We start from the raw sequence: 20,973 nt of genomic DNA on the forward strand, positions 1-20,973 counted from the left end.
TTTGTTTTTCTGGCTATATTTTTATCCATCAGAAAAATCTAGTTTTAAAGCCTGTTTATTTTATGGTAGTCAGGTCTTAAATGCAGTCTCCTGGGGACCCAGGCAACAGGCATGGTTAATAGTTGAATTCCTAAGATCTTTGGTCTTACTTTGGATCACAGTGAGTGTGATTCCCATTCACATGTGTTTTGTCTCATTTAATAATCAGAGAGGAGAAATGAGAAATGGAGAAAACAAAGTAAGGGGGATGTATATATACAGCTTTCTGGGGTGTGAACCACAGATTTTGTCTCTATTCTATTGTGTGTAAGTGGCATTTAGCATAATTGACTAGTCCTGTTCCACTACAGTAAGCTAATCAAGTACTTTTAGTTTAAGTTTAAGCTCCAAATGGAATTTTGGCCCAGTTTAAATTTTCAGTACTGTTTTTAATATATTTCTGTGAAATACACATTGTTAGTAACAAATAAGATACTTGACAGAGTTGCATATCAGACTACTCAGAAGAAGAAACCTCTGTGATTATTACAGACACGTAGTTCTGTGATCAAGAATACTTACATTTTATTAATTAGCATTATGATGGTTATTAAAGTTATCCATAAATATTCCAGTTCTCTTCCTTCTAAAAACGAGTAGGATTGTACAAAGGGACTTCAAAAAGTTCATGGTAAAATGGAATTTAAAAATAAAAATAAAACTTTCTCAACACAAGCTCTGTCATGTTTGAGACACTTTTGTAAGCAATGATACCTATCATTCAGTCCATCCCTAAAGAACTGAGGACCTGACATCCATCCTCTTGTGAAGGTTAAAAAAAGAACTGAGGGTCTTGGAAATTTAACCATATCAGTGCAGTCTTTTTACATATTAGCTGAATAAAAATGGGAGCCCTTTAAAGATTTTTTTTTTTTTTGAGACAGAGTGACTCCATTGCCCAGGCTGGAGTGCAGTGGCACCATCTCAGCTCACTGCAACCTCCATATGTTGGGTTCAAGCAATTCTTATGCCTCAGCCTCCTGAGTAGCTGGGACTACAGGAGTACACCACCATGCCCAGCTAATTTTTTGTGTGTTTTAGTAGAGATGGGGTTTCACCATGTTGGCCAGGCTGGTCCCAAACTCCTGGCCTCAAGTAATCTGCCTGCCTTGGCGTCCTGAAGTGCCGGGATTACAGGTATGAGCCACTGCGTCCTGCCTAAAGAATTTTTTAAATGTAGGGTTTTTTTCTTTTTTTTAAGAGATGAGGTATCACCATGTTGCTCAAGCTGATCTTGAACTCCTGGTCTCAAGCAATCCTCCCACCTCAGCATCCCATCAAGATTTTTGGAAAGTAGAGATTACTCCTTGTTGAGAAAGATTTTTTTTTAAGATTAGAAAACAAAAAGTTAGAAGGAGCCAAATCTGGACTCTAGGGTGGATACCTAATGATTTCCCATTAAAACTCTTGCAAAATTGCCATTACTTGATGAGAGGAATGAGCAGGAGCCTTGTCATGGTAAAGAAGGACTCTCTAGTAAAGATTTCTGCAGCATTTTTCTCCAAAAGCATTGGCTAACTTTCTCAAAACACTCTCCTAATAATCAGATGTTATATTCTTTGGCCCTCCAGAAAGTCAACAGGCAAAATGTCTTGAACATCCCTAAAACTTGTTGCCGTGATCTTAACTCTTGACTGGTTCACTTTTGTTTTATGTAGACCACTTCCTCCTCTTGGTAGCCATTACTTTGACTGTCTTCAGGATTGTACTGGTAAAGCCATGATTCATCTGCTACAATCCTTTGAGGAAATGCGGATCTTGATCCCACTTATTTAAAATTTTCATTGAAAGCTCTGCTCTTGTCTGCAGCTAATCAAATGAAAAGTCTACTCAACTTGGACTTTTAGTCAGACTTACATAAGCTGAACCAGTTGAGATGTCTATGATGTTGGCTGTTGTTTCTGCTGTTAATCATTGGTTTTCCTCAAATAGGGCATGAACAAGATTGATTTTTTTTCCTTGCAAATTGATGTGGATGGTCATCCCTGCGGGCTTCATCTTCAGTATCATCTCATCCCTTCTTAATATGAGTTACCCACTTATAACCTGCTGATTTCTTTGGGGCATAGTCCCCATAAACTTCGTCAAGCATCAGCGATTTCGCCATTCTTCCACTTAAGCTTCACCATAAATTTGTTGTTTGTTCTTGCTTCGGTTTAGTAAAATTCTTATTGCTCTGATAGGGTCTGTTTTAAAACTGATTTGTTATCCTTAGTGCCTTGAGCTAGATTCTGCTCAAACATGTTATAACTAGTCAGTATGGATTTATTTTGGTGAAAAAATATTTAAAAGCCCTGAATAATTTTTTCGTAATATGAACTTTTTGAAGATCTTTAAATATTTTCCCCAGGAACTTTTTGAAGATCGTTTATATATTTTTTCCACTCTCTTGTATTTAGATATGGTCCTGTGACATGCTTTGGCCAAGTAAATAGGAATATCTAACCCTTGCTGAACTCCAGCCATGGTGATTATGAAAGCACCTGTTGACATGGGGCCTCCATTAACCCAAGTCGCTAAGTGATTAGATTAAGCAGAGCTATCCTGCAGTCTGTGCGGTATGCACAGCATGTGCAGGAGATAAACAACTAATATTGGGGGTCATTTTTTACTACACCAAACCTACCCTATCCTGACCAATAAAAACACTCAGGGCAAAAACTGATTGTGGTTCTTTCAAGTTGGCTGATTTTCTGTGTGTACATGTAATACTTTTTGGAAAAACTTGGGTATGTATTATCTTTTTGAAATAGCCTTAACTTATAATTCCCAGTGGAACTTACATCATAGCTCATTTCCTTTAATTATTAACATGGTAAGTCCATGCCTTTAAAAAATTTGTTGGTATGCAATTAAATCTGTTCGGAGCAATTTTTTTACAACTGTTTACTTTCCTAAGATTTTAAATGTTTGCAGTCTACCTTGAAAAGCAACTTTGTGAAAAATATTAGGTGCTTTAAAACTGATTTGCCCCACTTCGTGTTTGCTTGATATAAAATGAGATATGTGATTGTATTTTAATTTATAGAAAAAGGACTTCCAAAAAACTGAGACTTTACCTGACAACTTTATTATTACTAACTAATTGTAACAAAATACTAATAAGTCTAATAATCTCTGTGGACAGGTAATTGTAATAGAAGTGTTGGCTTCAAGTAATTGTATTGATACTGGTAGCCCAAGTTAATAGTTGCATCTGACAGCTTGGGCCTTTTCATTTGTAAACATCCCAAAATTCTGAGAGTCAAGATGGCTGCTCTGATCACCATCATTCAGAAGACAAGATAAAATTTCTTTGTATTTGAAGGAAACAGTGTCTTTTCTCATGTTATTACCGTTTCAGAAAATCAAGTATAAGACATCAAATGGGATTGCTTTCTTAGAGATTGCATCCTATGGGTTACTCCCCCAAAGCTAGAATGATTATTTATTATATAGCCAAATTTTAAAAATGTGTGTGTACCCCCCCCACAAATATCTTGCTTTTAGTTTTCAAAGTATTTACTTTTCCTAGTTTTCATGTGCTTCTGAAATGCAGTTGTGCAGATACACACACGTGCGCTCACAGTCTATGTGCGGGGCACACCCTTTGAGAGTTTCTCTTTAGTGCTTTTGTGTCTCCTCTCTGTCTAGGGCCCTCATTAGCAGTCCCAGGAGCCGAGACTCTAATCTCCCCTACTTTTCTCTAGGCCTCCAGCATCCATCTGGCCCCTGAGATTTCTCTATAAGACAGACTTCCTATTGCTGAACCCAGAAAAAGAAAATGAGATTCCTCTCCACTCTATCAATTCAGAACCAATCTGCAAAGGGAACTTTACAGGGCAACAGCTTTCTCAGACTGAGTCGGATAAAAAAGACAAAGAAGTGACAGGAGAAAAGCAGTTCCATCCGTTGCAGACAATGCTTTCAGTCAGCATCCTGAACATGGTGTTGTTCCCCTCAGAATTAAGAAGGTGAGGTTTGAGGGAATGGTTTTGTTTTGTTTTGTTTTGTTTTGAGACAGAGTCTTGCTCTGTTGCCCAGACTAGAGTGCAATGGCGCAATCTTGGCTCCCTGCGACCTCCGCAACCTGGTTTCAAGTGATTCTCCTGCCTCAGCCTCCCGAGTAGCTGGGATTGTAGGTGCACACCACCATGCCCGGCTAATTTTTGTATTTTTAGTAGAGGTGGGGTTTTACCATGTTGGTCAGGCTGGTCTCAAACTCCTGACCTCAGGTAATTCTCCCGCCTCGGCCTCCCAAAATGCTGGGATTACAGGCATGCCACTGCGCTCAGCCAAGAAAGCCTTGAAGATTCTCTTGGCATTTTCACTTTCCCTTTGGGAGACACCAAAAAGAATAAGGGATCAGGAAGCTTGCAACAACAGCATAAGTACAGTGAATTTGTCTTCAGTGTCAGAGAAACTAAGAAGAGAATGATCAGTTTACTCTAGACGCTGACAAGTGTGTTCTATTCACAAAGAAATAAAATTACTCCAGGCAAAGGAAAAACCTTGATTTGCTATTTAAATAAATCTGTCACTACCTCACAGTAGTTAGCAAACATTTTTGAGAAATGGATGTTTTTCCCAATTGATTGAGCCCCTAAATATTAATAATAAAAAAGTTAAAAGAGTTGTACTGGTCTAGTGGGTCTCCCTGTTGACCCTGAGGCAGCTCCACAGAGCCCCGAGGCTTAGGTTGAAAGCTGACTCTGTAGAGAGCCCAATGGGGAAATACTAAGTGTAAAGGCTCCTTCCTCTGAAATAGAAGTTCTCAAACTTTTTTGAGTTAAGAATAACCTAAGACTGTTGTTTAAAATGCAGATTCCTGGTCTTCAATTCCACGGACTCCCACTTGGAATGTCTTGAGTGGGACCTGGGAATCCCTATTTTAACACACATCCCAAATGATTCTGATTCAAGTGTGTATGGGTCATGAAAAATGAACTGCCTGTGGAGGGCCCTGTCAAAAGCCTTTATCTTAGTGGCAGTTGGTCTCAGTTTATTTTAGGGAGACTACTTAGTTCACAAGTGTCAAATACCATTTCTTACTAAGAGAAACAATATCTTAGTTACTTCATCTGTCATCTCACAGTTAAGTCTCTTTTCCTATTTCTGGGCACCTCAGACATTGCATGGCTCTCAGCCCCCTCTGCTGGGTGTGCTCCATCCGAGCAGCTTCTAATACTGAACCACGTCTTACTGCTCTCACCACTTTCTTCTTCCTCCTCCTTCCAGCCCTGTTGGTTTGTTTGCTGCTGCTGCTGCTTCCGCTGCTTCCTCCTCCCCCCTCCTCCCCCTCCCCCTCCTCTTCCTCCTCTTCCTCCTCCTCCCTTTCTTCCTCCTCCTTCCTTCTTTCTTCCTCTGCTGCTGCTGCTGCTGCTGCTGCTTCTTCTCCTCCTCCTCCTTCCTTCCTCCTCTTCCTCCTTTCTTCTTCTTCTTCTTCTTCCTCTCCCTCTCCCTCTCCCTCTCCCTCTCCTTCCTTCCTCCCTTCCTTCCTTCCTTCTTCCTTTCTTTTTCTCTCTTTCTTTCCTTTCTTTCCTTTCTTTCTTTCTTTTTCTTTCTTTTTCTTTCTTTCTTTTCTTCTTCTTCTTAGAAAGCAGGTCTCTTTAAACTTACCTTTCCCCAGCAAACAAATTCCAAAGTAGAAGTTAAATGTTTATAAACAAATAAAACTGACTTCTTTATCCAAATGCTGCCAACCAGTAAGTATACAAATGCTCCCAAGTTGGGTTTTCTGAAGCATACACAAATAAAACAAGCCTGAAAAATCATGTTTTTTAAATAAATAAAACCCCCAATGAGATACCACACTACAGACTCCCTGGAATGATAGTAGTTGAAAAGACAGTACAAGTGTCGGCGGTGCAGATGTGGAGAGACTACAGCCATTGTGCATTGTTGATGGGAATGTAAAATGGTACAGCCACCTTGGAAAACAGTTTGGAAGATCTTAAGTAGTGAAATATAAACTTACTATGTAATCTGTCAGTTCTACTCCTAGGAATCTACCCAAGAGAAATGAAAACATGTCTACAAAAAGGCTTCCATCTGAATATTCATAACACCACTATTCATAATAACCACAAACTGAAAACAATACCAGTGTCCATCAAGGGATGGGTAGATGAACAAAATGTGGTGTATCCATACATTGGAATATTATTTAGCAATAGAAATTTTTAAAAATACCATCATATGCTACAATTTGGATGAATCTCAAAAACATTATGCCAGGTGGACAATGCTAGGCATAAAAGGCTTAATATTGTATGATTTCATGATATGAATCTAGAAAAGGCAAATTTTTGAGAGACAGAAAGCAGATCTGTGGTTCCCCAGTACTGTGAACAAGAGCAGAGATAACCTGTAAATGCTAATAAAGAAACTTTCTGGGATGATAGCACTATGTTGGAACTGGATTGTGGTGATGACCGCACAGCTCAATAAATTTACTGAAATCATTTAATTATAGAGTTGTAGTGGAGGAATTTCATAGAATGTAAATTTTAACCCCATAAGGTTGTTAAATATTTGTTTTTAAAAATAACACATATAGCATCATTAAGTAATTAATAGTTCTTTTCTGTGCAAAAGAAATAGAGAGGCGCTGTGGTCAAAGTGTGGTCCGTTAGACCTCTTGGGGGTCCCTGACACTTTCTCAGGGAGTTCTTGAAACTCTAGTTTTTTTCTAGTGATACTTAGAGGCCATTTTTCTAGTGATATGAAGAGGCTATTTGCCTTTTTCATGGTGTTGACATATGCACTGATGGCGCAACAGCAACAGTAAGGTAAACTGCTGGCGCCTTAGCCTAAACCAAGGCACTGGCATCAAACCTTATTAGTAGTCATCATATTCTCCACCCCTGTGGACTCATAGTAGAAACATCCCTTCCGTTTTCACTTACGAATGCCCTCAATGAAGCAGTGAAAATTATTTAATTTTATAAAATATTGTGGTTTGGTTGCATACCTTTTTTTATTTAACTTTTATTTTCAGTTCAAGAATACACGTGCAGGTTTGTTACATAGGTAAATACGTGTCATAGGGGTTTGTTGTACAGATTATTTTGTCACTCAGGTATTAAGCCTAGTACCCATTAGTTATTTTTCCTGATCCTCTTCCACCTCCCACTTCCCACCCTATAATAGGTCCCAGTGTGTGATGTTCCCCTCTATTTGTGCCTGTGTTCTCGTCATTTAGCTCCCACTTATAACTGAGAACATGTGATACTTGTTTCTTTTTCCTCTTTTAGTTTGCTAAGGATAATGGCCTCCAGCTCCATCCATGTTCCTGCAAAGGACATGACCTCGTTGTTTTTTGTGGCTGCATGGTATTCCGTGGTGTACCACATTTTCTTTATTCAGTCTGCCACTCATGAGCATTTAGGTTGATTCCAAGTCTTTGCTATTGTGAGTAGTGCTGAAATGAACATATGCATGCATGTGTCTTTATGATAAAATGATTTATATTCCTTTGGGTATATAATCAGTAAAGGGATTACTGGGTCAAATGGTAGTTCTGTTTTTAGATCTTTGAGGAATTGCCACACTGTCTTTCATAATGGTTGAATTAATTTACACTCCCACCAACAATGTGTACGTGTTCCTTTTTCTCCACAACCTCAATAGCATCTGTTATTTTTCAACTTTTTAATAGCCATTCTGACTGATACAAGGTGGTATCTCATTATGGTTTTGATTTGCATTTCTCTAATGATCAGTGATATCAAGTGTGTGAATTGTGAATTTGTTTAACTGGCCACATGTCTGTCTTCTTTTGAGAAGTGTTTGTTCATGTCTTTTGCCTGCTTTTTAATGGGGGTTGTTTGGGGTTTTTTTTTCTTGTAAATTTGTTTAAATTCCTTATTGATGCTGGATATTAGACCTTATCAATGCAGTTTGCAAAATTTTTCTCCCATTCTGTAGGTTGTCTGTTCACTCTGATTATAGTGTTTTGTTTTGTTTTGTTTTGTTTTGTTTTGTTTTGCTGAGCAGAAGCTCTTTAATTAGATTCCATTTGTCAATTTTTGCTTTTGTTGCAGTTGTTTTTGGTGTCTTTATCATGAAATCTTTGCCCATTCCTATGTCCAGAATCCCCTGTTGCCTAGGTTCTCTTCCAGGGTTTTTATAGTTTTGGATTTTACATTTAAGTCTTTAATCCATCTTAAGTTAATTTGTGTATATCATGCAAGGAAGGGGTCCTGTTTTAAGCTTCTGCATATGGCTAGCCAGTTATCCCAGCACCATTTATTGAATAGGGAATCCTTGCCCTATTGCTTGTTATTGTCAGATTTGTCAAAGATCAGATAGTTGTAGGTGTGCAGCCTTATTTCTGGGTTCTCTGTTTTGTTCCATTGGTCTATGTGTGTTTTTGTACCAGGACCTGCTATTTTGGTTGCTGTTGCCCTATAGAGTTGTTTGAGGTCAGGTAGCATGATGCCTCCAGCTTTATTCTTTTTCCTTAGGATAGCCTTGGCTATTTGGGCCCTTGTTTGGGTTTCACATGAATTTTAAATTAGTTTTTTCTAGTTCTGTGAAGACATTGGTAGTTTAATAGAAATAGCATTGAATCTATAAATTGCTTTGGACAGTATGGCCATTTTAACAATATTGATTCCTCCTATCTGTAAGCATGAAATGTTTTTTTCATTTGTGTTATCTGATTTCTTTGAGCAGTGTTTTGCAGCTCTCACAGAGATCTTTCACCTTCCTGGTTAGCTATATTCCTAGTGTGTGTGTGTGTGTGTGTGTGTGTGTGTGTGAATTATGAATGGGACTGCATTCCGAATTTAGCTCTTGGTATGACCATTGTTGGTGTATAGGAGTGCTAGTGATTTTTGGTTTTTTTTGTGGGGCTTTTGTTGTTGTTGTTGTTTGAGACAGTCTTGTTCTGTCACCCAGGCTGTAGTGCAGTGGTGTGATTGATTCTACTGCCTTAGCTTCCCGAGTAGCTGGGATTACAGGCACACATCACCAGACCTGGCTAATTTTTGTATTTTTGTAGAGATGGGGTTTCACCATGTTGGCCAGGCTGGTCAGGAACTCCTAACCTCACATAAGCTGCCTGCCTCCCAGAGCGCTGGGATTACAAGCATGAGCCACCATGCCCAGCCACTAGTAATTTTTATACATGATTTTGTGTCCTGAGACTTTGGATGCATATCTTTTTAATAGCCTGTGTGATGAAGTAGGAAGTATGCATAAAACATTTCTTCTGCATGTCCGAGTTAGATGGTTATCACAGAGAAAACACCTCTGTAGTTGATTGAATTGCAAGCTGAACCAGCAGTTGTTTTTTAATGGGACATCATCTCTATTTTAAAAATATCTCTCTCTGGCAGATAAATTATGGATATTCAGACCTGGTATTTGATAAATCGCTTTCTTAAAAAAGAATGAAGAGAGCCTGACACTTCAAGAAAAATAATTGACAGTATCTCTTGCCAGTGATAAAATTCAAATTTTAAACAAAATCTAGAAGTTAGGAAAACTTATATTCACTACCTTGAGCTTGACAGCTTTAGTCAATGGTTTTCTGATGAGATTGATGGTGATATTAACAAATGTAATTTTTTAATATTGTACAATGAAATGTGTCCAAATTTGGAGATTATAGGTAAAAGGGTCTTCATACTAAAAAGTTTGAGAAGTACTTGCCTAGTAGCGAATAGCATGGAGTTTGGGGCCAGGCTGCTTGGGTTCAAATCCCTGTGCTACTGCTTATTACTTGTATGATCTCAGGTAAGTGCTTCACCACTGTGTGCCTCAGCTTCCTCATCTATAAAATGGGGATAATAATGGTACTTCTCTGTGAGAGGTATTGTAGGCATAAAAATGAGTTAACATGTATACATATAATATGTATATTTAGCCATGTTAAAATTAATAATATATACATATAATAATATACACATATAATATATATATTTATTATTAAAATTAATTAATATGTATAAATGCTTAGAATAATGCCTGACTTAAGTACGTGCTCAGTGAGTGGTTATTGTTGGTCTTGGTAACTGAAAATTTGTAAAAATGAGCAAACACATTGTAAATGCACAGTAGAAGAAAGTTTTTTGTAATTATATGGGAAATCCAAAACTGCTTTTCCTCCTGTTGCCTCTGTCTCACTTTTGTCCCTGGAAGTGCACTTCTGGGAGTGGTGCATTACTGAGGGCCAGCTTGTTCTCAGTCCTGCTTGCCCGTTGAGTCCTGTTGTTTGGGGAGATCGTTCCTTACTTAGCAACCACAGAACGGGTTTTTAAGAAAGACTTGGTGTGGCAACATCATTTTCAAGGGTGCAGTTAAGTAAATGGGATTTAAATAGCATACCACTGTATATCCTTTGTTTTTTAGAATTAGAAGTCACTTTCCTGCCTCAGCAGTGTTTAAAATTACAGTGCATTTCTTTTAAGCTCAAAGAGTGGTGGAAATTATGTGAAAGAGAAAGGATAAAGTCTTGTTCATTATCAGTGTTTAAGACACCGTAAGATTTAAAAGAGAAAAGGACCAACTTGGAAGGAAACTACATCTTCAGTCCTACAAAGAGACTACATTTGAGATATTTTGACCTTTAACTTTTAAAAACAAGTTAATGACTTGTTTTCATTGTTCATTCATTCACCGGTATTTGCTGAGTGCTTCCCATGAAGTGCCAGGCCTCTAACCCCAAGTGTTAAAGAAAAGACATGGGCCCTGCCCTTCTAGTGTGAGTATGTTTGGGTTTTCTCATTTCTCCTGCCTGCTCTGTAAAAGATCAGGAGTGTTCATCTGCTATTCCCTGACTTACATCAGCAGACAGAACAATATATGTTTTATCCTTCTTAAATGTTCATGAAAACATTCTTAAGTTAGTATAAGGTAAAGAAGGTAAGACAGACTGCAAGAAATTTCTGATTGTTTCTTTTCCTAAAATAACACAAACAGAATCACTTATTTTTTGGAGTACTGATTATAAGCACGTTAAGTTCATGTTTGATGGTTAATAACAAACAACTGGAATACGCAAGTCATTGGAGTTTCACTGACTTAAGTGGTTTCTGCTGTCCTAAGAGAAATAGGACCTCTAAAAGAGCTCATTAGTGTCCGTCTGTCTTATGTGTCATCCCACATCACTCTGCATGTGATGAGAATGTTGCATGGGCCCATGACAGTTTTTATTACTCACTCTAGACTTGGCTATACTTCAAGTTCTTTGAGTGTATATAGTCACATGTTACATAGGTTCAAAGTGGTCTTTCCTTTCATTTTAGGAGTACATTTTGCAAGCAAATTACAAAGCACCTTGAATATCTTTTTAAGATAATGTTGAAAAACAGAGCGGTAGTATGACTGAGATCATGTTCTTACTGATATACTAACATTTTAAGATTTGAGGACATTTCCTTCCTACGTGGCTAGTTATTGGAAATAAGAAATCAGGTCAAGCTAAAAGCCAAGGATGTGTTTCTTGAATGCAGGCTAGGATTGAATTGTATTAATTCAATTGAATTCAATCTCAGCATCTGTTGTGGGTTTTAGTCATGTTCCTGTTCCTGTCACAGCTAGGACCTTCAGCAAACTTTACATCTCAGTAAGTGCAGTTGTCTTTTACAAGTAAATTGCTCGGAAGTCAGTTAACCTGAGCAAGTGAACAAAGGCTGTGATTGTATTGCTGTTGTTTCTCTTGACACTAGATCTTCTGTTCTTTGATTCATTACTATTAGTGTTAAAGAATTAAATATTAACTGCACGTTGTTTTCTAAACAAAGTCACAGTTGTTATAAAGCGAATTTCTCTTTTCACAGCAATGTTTCCTGTTTGACAGGTTCTACCTGTTCTGTGTGTCCTCTTTGCAAGGACTTATGCCCTTGTGAGGTAATGAGCTGTGATGTAGGGCTCCAAACAGATTGAATGTTTCTGTGATGAAAACTCATGCACTCATTTAATCGTGGATTCTAATCCTGTCTTTTACATGTGTCTGCTTATGTGTTTCAGGAAAAAAGTGCCAGCTCAAATGTCAGACTTAAAACTAATAAAGAGGTTCCGGGATTAGTTCATCAACCCAGAGCAAAGTAAGTTCTAGTTCCTGTTTTCCTTACACAGTTGGCCTTCCATGTCCATGGATTCTGCGTCTGTGGATTCAACTAACCATGGATCAAAAATATTCAAAAAATAATAATTCTACAAAGTTCCAAAAAACAAAACTTGAACTTGCCACACACCCAGTACTATGTTGAATTCCTGGGAATGAAATGTCGTGTAGGCACTGTGTTAGGTATTACGAGTAATCTAGAGATGATTTAGAGTATACGGGAGGATGTGTGGGGGTTATACAAATACTATGCCATTTTACATCAGGGACCTGAGCATCTGCAGATTTTGGTATCTACAGAGAGGTCCTGGAACCAATCCCCTACAGATACCGAGGGACAGCCGTATTGTTTTTAAAGCTAAAAATGTTTTCAGAGTGAATTCCATTTTGCCTACCAGATAATCAAGACCTATTATATAAAGCTTTAGTAATTGAGAAAATGTGGTTTGGTGTAACAGAACAGAATAAAGCAAACAGATGTACAATATGTGACAAAGCTGACTTTGTAGACCAGTTAGAAGAAAACAGAGAAGAATATCGCTATGACTATGAGGTGGGGAAGAATTTTGAATAAGACACAAAGGATGTAGGTCTTAAGGAAAATCATTAATTAATATGACTGCCTTAAAATTAAGAAGCTCTAAAAGGTAAAACCCAAATGTTCATTGAAATATAATGGGTAACTAAACTGTGACGTCTTCTTGTGATGGGAATACTATACATCAGCGAAAATGAGTGACTATAGGTACACATATCATGATGGAGGAATCTCATAAGTATAAAGATGAGGCAGTAGAGTAAGCAGCAGTACATGCCTATATATGATTTCATTGATATAAAGTAAAACAAAAAACAGGCAGAACTAAGGCATGTGTTGTAAATTAGTATACGATAAAACAATAAAGGGATATAAGGAAATGAAAAGGCTTTAGTTCTTTCTGACCAAATGGAAGACAGTGGAACCAGAGGCTCTGTTTCTTAATCTGGGTGGTAATTACATGAGCGTTCAATTGTTATTATGCAAAAAATGTACAAATAGCATTATATGTCTTCTATGTATTAGGTGTATCACAACTGGAAAGTTAAAAAGAAAAAATTTTAACTTGGAAAAAAAAGAATATATCACATGAGGCTCTATAGAGTGCCTAATACATTTTCCCACTTACAGTAGAAACTTGAAAATATGATTGTAGAATACCAACAAATGACTATACCTAAATGTTTCATTTAAAAGGTCAATTCCTATTCAAGTTAAAAACAATAATTAGTAGTTTTCTAGATTGTTCTAGAACTGACTCTAACCTTAATGCTAAAATGTCCTTTGTATGACTTTGAGGCTGTCCTCTCCTTCAAAGAGGCTGTGTTATCCCAGAGGCTACAAATGTGTTGTGGTGTTCCACCTAAATGCAACCAATTTATTGAGAGTACCAATGACACTGGTATATTTGACAGTCACGCCCCTACCCCAAAATAAATTTGACCATTACATATATATATGGATAGCCCCACAAATCGAAATTATAAGCAGAAGAAGGTATGTTATCTCTGGTTCTTCCAAAAGATTGCAACAAAAATTACCTAGTTCATAATCACTTTAACCTGGCTCAGTGTCTGTGGAATCGCTGCTGCCATGGCCACTGTGGTGTCGCAGTTAGGAGACCTCAGGGGGTAGGTAATGGGCTCTGTGATTTAATTTTTACTTTCAGAGAAAACTGGACATGTTAAAATCCACTTACCATTTACCATGTCAGTGTAATGATGCAGCTGATGTTTTCACCCTCGGGTAAATGTTGTGCTGCAGCCACAACCTCCCTAGCCTACTTCACTGCTGATCGCTTTCATCCACTGTATCTGCCTTTGGGGACAGCAGATATCTGATAACACAGCCAAACCACCTTGTCATCCAAGATGTCTGAAATATGCTATTTTTAAATGCTTCCCTTATCTCAGAGTTATAAAGAGAGATTGAATGGAGGAGAATTTCTCCTTTCTGTTAGAAAGAATACTTACTTAACTTTGACACTCTGAAGCAGCGCACTTCACAGACTGGTGTGTCCTGAAGCTTTCAAAGGAGAAAATTCTGTTTTCCACACAGCAGCATGCTTGTGTGTGTGTGTGTGTGTGTGTGTGTGTGTGTGTGTGTGTGTGTGTACCTGTATGTGGACACGTGTATATGTATTGTAAACTGTGAATCAGAACATTAGATGCCTAGAATTCAATTAAGAAATCTTCCTGGAGGGCCAAGAGAAGAGTTTTACTTTTCCTACTTGCTGACATAAAGGATCAGTTTACTATACAGATGCATGAAATAAGATGATGCTTCTTTTTCCCCATGAGTGGAAGGACAATCCCATACCATAAAGGCAGGTCATCCTCATAGCATCATGAAGGCATGTCATCCTCATACCTTCATTTAATGCTTTAAATTGATATCAAGCAAGTGGCCTACTGTCTTTGACCTTCAGTTTTCTCAGAGGGAACTGGAAGTGAAAAATCCTGTTTTGTGGGACTAGAAAACGAATGAAATAGGGTATGCTCACCACTTATCGCATCATCTGGCGCTTGGTAAGAATGCCTTAAATAATAGAAACAACCAAATGCCTTTCACAGGAGGTAGTATGAATGCACTACACTATATTCACACAATGGGATATCAGTCAGCAGTTCAACCAGATGCACAGCAGCCATGCACAATATTGGATGGGCCCTGGCAGTATAATATTACAAGAAAAGAGTGAGTCCTGAAAGATTACATAGAACGTGATGCACTCTTTATAAAGTTAAACACAACTGAAATAATCTGTCTTTTAAAGGCACACATAGAGATGTGTTAAAACTATAGAAAAGGAAAGTGAGGGAGTGATAGTCACCTTGGCTTGTGGAAATACACACACGGTTAGGAGCTAACATGGAGTCAGCTATGGGTTGTTGTCAAGGTCCTCGCTTTTGTTTGTTTTTATTTTTGATTCCACAGGTGTTTATTATGCTACTTTTAAAAAACAAAGTAATTAACAAAATAAATAAAAGTGAACTGTACATGAACTACTAGGAGGAATCTGCCACAGAATGAGGGTTAGGATGAGTCTGTTCCTGAGGTCCAGTTGCAAATTAATGATGATCATAAAGAAAATACTGTATTCAGGCTAAGATTACCAGGAACCCACTTGGTAATGGAATTTTAGTATCGCAGGGGAGGCGGAACTTTATGCCGACCCTCTCAGGGTTTCTGGCTGGGCCTGAGAATTAAATTGACATAAGACAGATTTAATAGGAGAAAAGCATATCAATTTCTGCATGTACATGGGAGCCCCTATAGGAAAATGAATACCCAGGAAGTGACAAAACCCACATATTTGTATACTAGGTTGAACAAACAGGCAGTTGTGGAAAACCACCTGAAATATGTGGGGAGACTAAAGGAAGCAAAGAATTATTTTAACAAGGGCTCTTAGCACAGAGTTCTCTTGGCCTTGACTCCCTGTTTCTGGTGATGAGAATGTTTCTCTCCCCCTGGTCTTGGGAGGGCATTGTTCACATGGGAGTTCCATCTCGTACTTTCAGGAAGAAATGAGGAGGTCAGAATTCCCCTCCTGCACCTGCTGTTTTCAGTTGCCTTTAGCTCAAAATAATCCTTATGACAAAGTGGTCATATCTTAGGGTGGCTTATTCTGCCCTGCTTCACCAGTGAGATATTAGGGAATTAGGACTTTGTCTCCTCATACTTTCATGCATAACTTTTTATCATTTGCAAATTTTAATTTTTAAGACAGGCTTTCACTAAAAGTGAAAGCCCCATATCTTTTAGCTCTAAAGGCCATTTTGCCCACCATTCATTAATTTGTTTAATTTGCATTAGGATGTCATAGTATTGTCATCCCTAGTCCCATAAAGCCGAGAAGTCTCAGGAAGAAGAGTGTTTGAGGGTGCAGAGTTAACTCACAAGAGCTTTGTCAGTGCTAAGGGCCACAGGGCGTGTTCCAGTGGCGCAGTGAGTTTTCAAGGTTGAGTTTTAGTTACTAGAGAGAAATAGGAATTACCAAAATCATCGAGCCTTATTGGCTAAGTCAGGTACCAAGGTGTAGGCTTTTGTAAGTGAATATTAATGACTCTTAGAATCAATTGTTCATCCTTTATAAGCTTGAGTCATAAACAATTAAGTGATCCCTTTCTAATACCTTGAAAAAAAAAATAGAAAGCCAATGAGCTTTTCCTCCTCGTCTCCCCCACTCACAGTCATCAAAATGTGCATCAGAAAGGATTTTAGAATCAAGTCATTACACAGGGGCTGTTTTCCATGGTGCAGTTTGTACTCTTGAAGGTAGACACATATTCATGCCACTGTGTGGATAAGTTTCTTCCACATGAAAAGAGGGGACTCAGGTTTATCTAGGTGGGAATCAGTTGATATGGGGTAATTTATTTTGTCAGAGTGAAAATTCTGTCTCTGCCCCTTTGAAGAAATTTCTCTGCTTCTGTCTGAAACAATCCCATGGAGAACTGCGGAGTAGGCCTCATGCTTTCGGATGACACCCCACCAGAAACGATGCACAGGTGACCCGTGTGGGTATTTGCTCCCCTGGCCATGCCTGACAGTCGCTTCCAGTGACCATGCAGGCTATCTGGAGGAGCCTGTCTGGTGCTCCAGGCTTTGACAATCACAAAGCTCCCTTCCATTCAGTCTTTTCTAACACAGCTCATGCACTGTACTTGAGGATGTGAAGACAGTGACTCAGTCTGGTGTGTGCCTCTTCTTCGTGGGTTATAAGATGTGGCAAAGGCAGGCAGGCATGTTCTAATGATCTTAGACAAAGCAGAAGCAGGCAGCATTGCTGTATCATGGGGCAACACAAAGCTGAAACCCCTGAGAGTTTTATGGTTGCTTTCCCGTATAAGCATCCCAAGATCCTTAGCCAGCACTTTTGGTGTCAAGCTCCTGATAGGGACCCCTTACCCTGTGATAAGTGCATTCTTGATCACAGAGATGCGGATGCATTTGCAGAGGTACTTTTATTTAAAAATTCCCCATCTTGTTCCTCTCATATGCATATATATGAGTACTGACCAAATGTGGATGTTTTCTTGTCATAGTATTTAAATAAAGGAGGTAATGGAAGTTAGTGACAATCATAGACAGAAGGGACCCCAGAGACCAGCCCTGGTTTTATAGATAAGGACTCAGACCTGCACATCACCCATGCTGACAAACTCGATGCTTCAGTGAGGGGTCATGAATCACGTGAATTTAGATAGGAGGACTCTGTCAATTAATTAAGAAATATTTTTTGCCCTCCTGTTATATTCAAGGCAATATATGCTAAAAACTCCAACCAGTGAGTTTCCCCGATGAACGTCAAATCCTAAAAATGCCATTTTTTTGAGGTCTCTGGAATATTTTCTAGGACAACATTTCTGGGGCAACATATACATATGGTTATCTATCTATCCAGTTACCTATATTAAGAGAGAGCAATCTGGCCAGGCTCAGGGCTCACACCTGTAATCCCAGCACTTTGGGAGGCTGAGGTGAGTGGATCACCTGAGGTCAGGAGTTAGAGACTAGCCTGGTCTACATGGTGAAACCTTATCTCTACTAAAAATACAAAAAATTAGCTGGACGTGATGGCTCACCCCTGTAGTCCCAGCTACTCGGGAGGCTGAGGCAGGAGAAAGGAGAATCTCTTGAACCTGGGAGGCAGAGGTTGCAGTGAGCCAGGATTTCACCATTGCATTCCAGCCCAGGCGACAGACCAAGACTCTGCCCCCCCCAAAAGACAGAGAGAGAGAGAGAGAGAGAAAGAAAGATCTTAATGCCTTTCCAATCTGGAACCTGGAGCTGTCCAGCAAACTGACCTCTTAAGACCTTGGCCATGAACATAAAAGACATTGAAAAGGAGCTTGAGCAGCCAAAACAGGTGACAGAACATGGATGTTTCCACTCACAAGAAAGCCCCAGGTTCCCCCACGGAGTCTGCTTATACTAATTGTACACACAACTCTAAACAACTTGGCTGTGCTGTTTCCACGTAGAGTGGAAGCAGCAACTGGGAAGAAAGCCGAAAGAGGATGGACACCATGCTGACGAGAAGAAATGAGAGAAAAACCCCAAAACCAGGCAAAAAACAAATGCCCTGGAGGCTGAAGCCATTTTGTTTAAAGTGAGCCAGCTCAACCCATCTAGTGGTTCTGGGTATCACAGTATTACAGAAGAGCATTGTAATTTAAGACCATGGAAATGGCCTCTCTTTATTAAGTGAAAGCTAAGAAATGTTTATGAGAGAGATCCTCTATTATGAGAGTATGACACTTAGAAAGATTTGCATCCAACATGGCTCAAATAAAAAATGTTTTGGTGCTTGAGACACTGAAACATGAAGAACCTGGGAAAACTCAGTTATGCAAACTGGCTTTTCTGCCCAAGATCTACAGAGAGGAGACAGTTTAATGTACTCTCACCATCCCAGATTCTGTTCTGCCTTTCAAACCTGCAATAAGAGAGGGCGTGTTTCCCAAACAAAACATTGACCTTGTTTGAATGGTCAGATAAAAGGCAGAAAAATTACATGATATATGTGAAAGTGCTTTGTAAACCATGAAGATTGATTAATGGTATCAGATATGTACATTGTTTTTCTTTGATAGCCGAGTTGATGTCCTTGCTCACAGATTTTAAATGTTGCTTTTACACAGAGGGGAAAACTTCCTCTGAGCTTCAGCCTCCACTGTCTGTCACAGGAGGTTTGGAAGGTTTCAGGTCACCTGTGCCCCTCCCTGTGGCCCCTAAAGGATAAGACATGATGTTAAAGGATCCATCCGATGGGCTTCTCATCATACTTGGATAGAAAGGAAAGAAGCCATTCCAGAGCCCGCACTCCACCCTGTCCCTCAAACAGGACAACCAGTAGGCACTGATAGTAACTGAAGGAAATGCCGTGTGATAACATCTCTTACCCAGCATCCCTCACCTCCTTGGAACACCCACAGCTATCTGCTAGATAGAAACAATTGTCATTAAGACCATGTTACCGCTAAGCCCCATACTACCCCGTGCCCTTCCCATCTCTGATTCATCCCTGCTCTCCTTACCATCTTATTTTCATCTCCACCAGACATGTCAGCTGTCTCACTATGTAAGCTGTTAAATGCCACAGGACAAGAAACACAGAGCAAATGCTACTCAGACATGCGTTCTCCCACATTCCAATGGAATTGTATTTTCAGAGGGTATCTGCTGTCACCATTGCAGAAAGTGCTCGGAAGTAATATAGGTCATCTGTATGTCCTCAGCTTGATTGCCACCAGCCCACACCGATAGTCAGCTGGAGATCATGCTGTTACTGACAACCTTTGTAAAATAATGTATTTCAATACAATAACTAGGATACATTTTCTTTTTTATTTTTCTTTTCAATGCAGTGTTGAAATATGCCGTGTGCTGCTTGCTCATGCTTTTTTTAAAAAATCACAAATGTGTATCTGAAGAATGAATTTGGCATGCAGCTCCTAGTAACATTACTATAAATAGCATCTGTACATTGAAAGGAAATTGTCTTCCTTTAAGCCATAGGCACTGATAGACTATTATGAAACATATTTGCAGGATAACTGTACTGTTTATCCTAAATGTAACTTCAGAGTATTTCAGTGGAAAAGTCTGCAATAAGTAAATGTCTGCCCCAAAGTTTGGGGGCTCAGCATCTCAGCATTTTTCCCTTGAGGGGACCAGGTTTAGCAAAGCACTGAAATATGCACTCAACTACCCTTTGTTTTTCAGCATGCACATCTCTGAAAGCCAACAAGAATTCTTCAGAATGCTGGATGAAAAAATTGAAAAGGTAAGAAGTGGAATAAAAGACCTGCCTCTTTCGAGGGAAGTATACTAATGGCTTCGTATATGAGGGCAATAACATTCTTGTTTCTATGTCATAAAGCTATTTTTGTGAAGGTTTGGGTGGAGAGTTAAAAGTCACCACCCTTCCAAATAAAGTGTGTGTGAAAACGTTTACTATAGAATAGAGACTCCCAGGACCCAGGACTGTCCTTGTTTATTAAAGTATGTAAGTCAGTTGGAAAGCAATAAGCAGTCTTCTTTCCTAGACAGAGCATTCTGACCACTGCATGCCATTTTGCACCCAGTGCCCGTACTAACCTCAGACTGCAAGGGGGCCCTCAGTACCTGCTGGAACCTATCAAGGGCCTATGCATGGCACTGCTCTGAATTCTTTGCAAACATGTTATACCTAATTCAGTTTATACTTATCTCAGGATAACGACATTGAGACAGGTATTATCTACATTTTATAGAAAAGGAAACTGAGGCTCCGAATGCTAAGAGTCATTTGCCCATATTTGCAAGCCTAACAGTGGACAAGTTGGAATTCTAGCCCAGGTCTATATGACTCCAAAGCAGTGTCTCCAAGTTACTTCTCTGGTAGCATGTGGGGATTTATATTGACAGAAAGATACAAAGTTGATCTGTGTGGAAATTGAACCCACAGTTTTGATTTCAGTGTGCTATGTGCTAATGAACAGAATAAAGTACGGAATATGGTCATAATTAAGAGTTTACATACTTATAGAATTTAAATTCATCTCTGCCAAGGGGTGAATTTTAAATGTTAAAGTTACAAATTCAGGTATTATAATTTTCTTATTCTAAAGAAGAGTGAAATCCTAAGTTCTGAACATATCACACTATAGTTAAGGCAAACAGGCTGATTTTACTTTTGAAATCTTTTCAGTTTTAATATGTATTTCTTTTTTACTTTGTGTTGCCTTTTATTTTAATATTTTTAATGAATTCCTAAGTTATGATGTATATCACTCAATGGAAGATAATGAAGGCGGTCTTTTTTTTTTTTTTTTTTTTTTTTTTTTTTTTT

The 20,973-nt window shown here is 38.9% G+C and overlaps 1 protein-coding gene across 1 annotated transcript in view; it reads left to right on the top strand.

Annotated features, from left to right (window-relative positions):
- Window positions 1-20,973, top strand: part of CUNH1orf21 (chromosome unknown C1orf21 homolog) — a 229,096-nt gene that overhangs the window by 186,775 nt on the left and 21,348 nt on the right. Inside the window, exons 4-5 of the mRNA XM_017524512.2 lie at window positions 11,998-12,074; window positions 19,866-19,926. Coding sequence (XP_017380001.1) covers window positions 11,998-12,074; window positions 19,866-19,926 — 138 coding nt within the window. The remainder of the gene's footprint in view (window positions 1-11,997; window positions 12,075-19,865; window positions 19,927-20,973) is intronic.

Source organism: Cebus imitator, unplaced genomic scaffold (assembly GCF_001604975.1).
Source record: "Cebus imitator isolate Cc_AM_T3 unplaced genomic scaffold, Cebus_imitator-1.0 Scaffold33, whole genome shotgun sequence".
Taxonomy (NCBI): domain Eukaryota; kingdom Metazoa; phylum Chordata; class Mammalia; order Primates; family Cebidae; genus Cebus; species Cebus imitator.